This window comes from Oncorhynchus kisutch, unplaced genomic scaffold (assembly GCF_002021735.2).
Source record: "Oncorhynchus kisutch isolate 150728-3 unplaced genomic scaffold, Okis_V2 scaffold967, whole genome shotgun sequence".
Taxonomy (NCBI): domain Eukaryota; kingdom Metazoa; phylum Chordata; class Actinopteri; order Salmoniformes; family Salmonidae; genus Oncorhynchus; species Oncorhynchus kisutch.
The window spans coordinates 56,302-61,303 of record NW_022262912.1 but is presented as its reverse complement, the minus strand read 5'-3'; the positions used below and the strand labels follow the sequence as shown (position 1 = coordinate 61,303).

The 5,002-nt window shown below is 43.5% G+C and overlaps 1 protein-coding gene across 3 annotated transcripts; it reads right to left on the bottom strand.

Moving 5' to 3' along the window:
* Positions 1 to 1,060: 1,060 nt before the first annotated feature.
* Positions 1,061 to 4,775, bottom strand: LOC116363905 (uncharacterized). Of its 3 annotated transcripts, none has more exons than XM_031817251.1 (14): positions 4,217 to 4,774; positions 3,828 to 3,967; positions 3,650 to 3,721; positions 3,471 to 3,554; positions 3,201 to 3,347; positions 3,031 to 3,111; positions 2,756 to 2,905; positions 2,589 to 2,638; positions 2,398 to 2,467; positions 2,219 to 2,305; positions 2,035 to 2,133; positions 1,832 to 1,912; positions 1,622 to 1,726; positions 1,061 to 1,436 (listed from the first exon to the last, which is right to left on the bottom strand). In XM_031817251.1, exons 1-14 carry the CDS (start codon positions 4,380 to 4,382, stop codon positions 1,305 to 1,307), a joined length of 1,464 nt encoding a protein of 487 aa, XP_031673111.1. In that variant the 5' UTR covers positions 4,383 to 4,774; the 3' UTR covers positions 1,061 to 1,304. The 3 variants fall into 3 exon arrangements, with proteins under 3 accessions (XP_031673111.1, XP_031673112.1, XP_031673113.1); XM_031817252.1 differs by having other exon boundaries at positions 1,061 to 1,169; positions 4,217 to 4,773; XM_031817253.1 differs by lacking the exon at positions 3,650 to 3,721 and having other exon boundaries at positions 4,217 to 4,775.
* Between the last annotated feature and the right edge of the window lie 227 nt (positions 4,776 to 5,002).

The window sequence follows — 5,002 nt, the reverse complement described above, 5'->3', positions numbered from 1 at the left end:
TCCTCTCCTTGTTCGGGCTGCGTTCGGCGGTCGACATCCCGGTCTTCTAGCCATTGAAGATCCACCTTTCATTTTCCATTTGTTTTGTCTTGTTTTCCCACACACCTGGTTTACATTCCCTCATTACTTGACGTGTATATAACCCTCTGTTCCCCCCATGTCTGTGTGTGGAATTGTTTGTTGTAAAGTGTATGTGCACTTCAGACTTGTTTGCGACGGGTTATTTCAACCCATATTCTGTTGTTCTGGGTGCCTTTGGTTTTTTCCTCATTAAACTGCTCCGGTTAATACCCAGTTCTGCTATCCTGCGCCTGACCTCCCTGCAGCCCGTTACGCAACTCTTTCAAGATCAATATATTGTGTTTTGTACCATTGATTTTTCCATGCGCTGGGATGCGTAGAACTTAGAACGGAGTTAATGAAATGAAATTTTTTTTCATGCTCAACAGTTTCCCATGTGTATCAAGAATGGTCCACCACCCAAAGGACGTCCAGCCAACTTGACACAACATGGGCCAGCATCCTTGTGGAACACTTAGGGCAGCTTGTCGAGTCCATGCCCAGAGGAAATGAGGCTGTTCTGAGGGGAAAAGAGTGTGCAACTCAATATTAGGAAGATGTTCCTAGTCTATTGTGGACTCAGTGTATGTCATCGTACATGTTTTTAAATAGTACAGTATTTTTTTATTTAACTAGTCAAGTCAGTTAAGAATAAATTCTTATTTTCAATGATGGCCAAGGAACAGTGGGTTAACTGCCTGTTCAGGGGCAGAACTACAGATGTGTACCTTGTCAGCTTGGGGGTTTGAACATGCAACCTTCCGGTTACTAGTCCAACACTCTAACCACTAGGCTACCCTGCCGCCCCAGTATCACAAACCACAGTACAAAACCATATAAGTGTGGGCCTGTAGTATCTGTAAATCAACTAAACATAGTTTTTTATTTCCATATGCAGATAATAAAGCATCATTGTTCATGTAATATTCTAATATATGCATTATACCTCCAGGAAGAGGAAATGGTCATAAATCAAATAGATGAAAAGACAGAAACAAAATTGTTTTTGAACTACAACTTATTTTATTTTAAAATGTCAAATTCAGTGCAAAGTAATGTAGTGCATTGGTGTCTACAGCCCTGTTGGGAGGCAAAGTGTCACAATAATCCTGTGGGGAGAGAAAACAAGAGAATACATTAAATTAATGCGTGTTAACTAATCAGGGTTAAACAAAGCACTTCAAGTCCTCAATTCCTTCAAAAGAGAGAGAGAAGGAGAAAGGAGTATGGTCCCTGCAGTAGGACTACATGCTGGCCATGAGGTTCTCCAAGTGGTACTCCAGGAGGCTGGAGAGCTCAGTGACCAGAGACTCTGGGTTAAAGTACCAGGCCAGCTGCTGGCCAAACATGTCATCTAGCAGAGCCATCAGCCCGCCCTGTAGAGAACACCACACAACACATAGAAAATGGCTCTGAGTTACTAGCTTATCAAGAGGAGAGAGACAATTAGAAATACTCCCCCTAAAATGGCATTGAAACCTGGTTAAACATGAATAAGGAAGTCAAAAGGAAGTACACTAAGAATATGGAAGTAAACAGGAAGTAACCTCTTGACTCTTACATTGAGCAGCAGTAGGATTCTATCAGCCTCTGGCTCCATGTTGGCAGCAGTGGGCAGGAAGGAGTACAGGAGAGCATACAGACGCTCCACGAACCCACCAGGGTGCTAAAGGAAACAAAGGAGGAGAAAAGATAAGAGAAGAGATGAGGAATTTAAGTGAAACTGCTAATAGAGCGATATCAAAACATGTTCCAGTGAGATGCTACTTACCACCATCAGGGACTTCTGAGCTGTCATCATCCCAAACAGCACCAGCTCAAAGAGGACATCTATCATGTTCACATGATGGATCTAGGACAAGAAAACACGTTTGGAGAAAATAGGAATGATTTCATAAATATCAGCTACTGTGATGTATAAAAGACATGCATGTGGAAGAACTCAGTGAGACTTGAAAGAGTTAATGAACTCACCTTTGCCTCAGCCAGCTCCCTCTCAATGTCATTCCGCTTGGAGGGGTCACTCAGGTAGTCCACAAAGTCATTATAGGTACTGATGAATTTGGCCTCGTCCTATGACAAAGAAAAGAGCATCTTAGTGAACAGAACACATTTCCCCTCAGGGACGCTCTCTTTCCCTTGAAAGAGAGTGAGTTACCATGTGGTTGGCCTGAACAAGGCCGCCCAGGAGGACCTTTCCCGCCACAAACAGATGGTTCCTGCTCAGGGTGGAACCAAGCAGGGTCTAGGGAAGAGGGAAGAGTTAGGGTGAGACATCTTCCTCTTGGAGACAGAACAAGAAGTCACAGAGACAAAAAGAACAGTGGGTCCACGCACAGTGAAGGCCTGGCGCAAGGAGACGAGCCTCAGGGCGATGTCCTCCACTCTCTTGGTGGTAAGGTAGAGGCTGTGAAAGGGAGGGAATGAAGCATGTCAACCATTAGAGTCAATGGGGGATAACAGCATTATGACCACTATCCTTCAGCATTTGACAAGCTCAGACTACACAGACATTTAGAGGAACTCACTTTAGCAGAGGAACCTCCCTCTCCTCAGGCAGCAGGTCCTCCTCCCAGCCCTACGACAACAAAACAAGCATTCAAAACCAGTGACCAATGCAATGACATAACAAACAATCGGTCAATGGAAGGATCTTAATGCTCCTAGTCAATAGTATGTGTGTGTAACGTCTGACCTCATAGCAGTTGTGGCCCTCAGGCTCTGGGTCAGTGAACTGCTGAGTGGTGGGAGTAGAGAAGGAGGCAGCCTCCGACCACGCTGAAGAGGATAGAAGCCCGTCCAGCCCCATGTGGAGAGTGGCGTACACCACTGAGACATCAGTCTGCTGCTCAAAACACACACAGCACACCGGTTTACCACACACACACACGTTATTAGAAAACACACCAAATCGAATGCAAAAATGCCCAGTAATGTCTAGTCTATATACATAGGAAATCGTTTATTTACCTGGTAGCAGCCAAGCGTCACGTCCACAGACGTCTCGTGGCGGAGGTGAGATGCATAGTGGGTCACCCTGCCAGCCACACGCTGACAAAGAGAGAATACATATTAAGGCCAAATGGAATAAGTGAAGAAAAGCCTAATCTACTACTGTTTCAGTAGTATTTACGTCTTACCTGGATCCAAGTGATGGACTGCACTTTGGTGGCACAGTAGGGGATGCCCTCTGGACTAAGCCTGGCTGTCTCCTTGGAGATGGCCCACACCAGTTGAGTCTCCAGGCCTCTCACCCTACTCACGTGGTGCATCCTCACCACCACCTGCTGTTGAGATAAACAACAAGACAACATCAACAAAACCACTTCGGCAATTACTGTGACACATTTCCATCAAGATCAAATGACTGACAATATAGATTATGATTAGGTTGTTACAAAGACACATACCTGGGATCCCCCACGCATGTAGGTGATGATGGGGCTGATGAACTGGAAAGTTCTCCAAGCTTTAACCACCGGACCGGCATTGTTCTGCACATTACAATACATTCATGCTGGAAACAGTAAACATTGTAACAGTGATGTGACTGTGTGTGTGTGTGTGTGGGGGGGGGGGGGTCTCTTACCCTGATCACAACAGGCCCACAGTACTGGGGGCTGAACCTAATCGGAATCAACTGCCAATTGCCAGTGGCCTCCTAAAGCAGAAAGCAGACAAGAGATTTGTTTCATGTTAAAGAGACACAACTTGAATATCTGGGATATTTTTCAAACATAAAACCCCAAACTTTCAGAAAATTGTACCTCAAGGATAGTCTGCACATCTGGCACATCCTCAAGGATGATAGCAGCATTCTGGACATCAAGGAGGACTGGCAGCTGTGGAACATCTGGCACATCATCCAATGGCACATCCAACTGGACCTCATCCAGGACAGTTGTTTCTAAAATGAGGAACATTGGAATATAAAATAAACTATTGTTAGGACATAAAAAAAAATAGCAAGATTGCTAATACTAAATACTAAGTCGATTGCTTAGCAACAGTTACTAGAGTTAATGTTAGCTAGCAAGCTACAACATCTCGAGCACTAGCATTTTTGCCAAGTCTCAATGATAGAAATACACAACATTTCGCAAATTATAATGACATTGTTAAATGTAGTCAAAGAAGAGTTGTAAACTCCACATACCCTCTTCGAAGTCGCTGTCGCTGTCCACCTGTCGACGATCACGAACCCTGCAAAACAGAAAAAGACAAGAAAAACAAGCCACAAATGAATTTGAACAACCCGTCGACGCAGTAGGCCGCCGACGTCCACGCACTCTCTCCGCCAGTCTTGAAAAGCACCCAGGCATTTTCCAGTCGATTGTTCTCAGGTCTCAAAAATCAAACAAGTTTGTTGTCAGCAGCAAAGTTGTTGTTTTCGCACAGAAAACGTTCCATAGAACGTCGGTTAGATGTCTCTTGGCAACACACGTTCGAAAATGATTGTTTACAAAATTGACAACTGTGTTGCCATAGAAATTAGTTTGGAATTCTGATTCCCTTTAGAGTCCCTTAAAATTGTTGTCATCATTCTAGTGACGTCGACGTGCTCCTTCGTAGCTCAGTTGATAAGAGCATGACGTGTTGCAAACATTGCTAAGAAGATAGATAATGATTTCAGGGATTTTTGTGATGATGAGTTATCTGAAATTGAGATAAAATACTGTATTAAAAGCCTTAAGGACAATAGGTCCCCTGGAAATTATGGTTTAATAAGCGGGTTTTATAAAGCATTCAATGATAAATTGATTCCTTTCATTCTTGCTATGTTTCAAGAATCAATAGAAAAATGGGAGTTACCGGCTTCCTTAAAACAAGGTGTAATTACTTTGATTCCCAAACTTAATAAGGATACTCTTTATATAGACAACTGGAGACCCATTAGCCTGTTGAATAATGATGGGAAATTATCACGTTAGATATTTTCGTA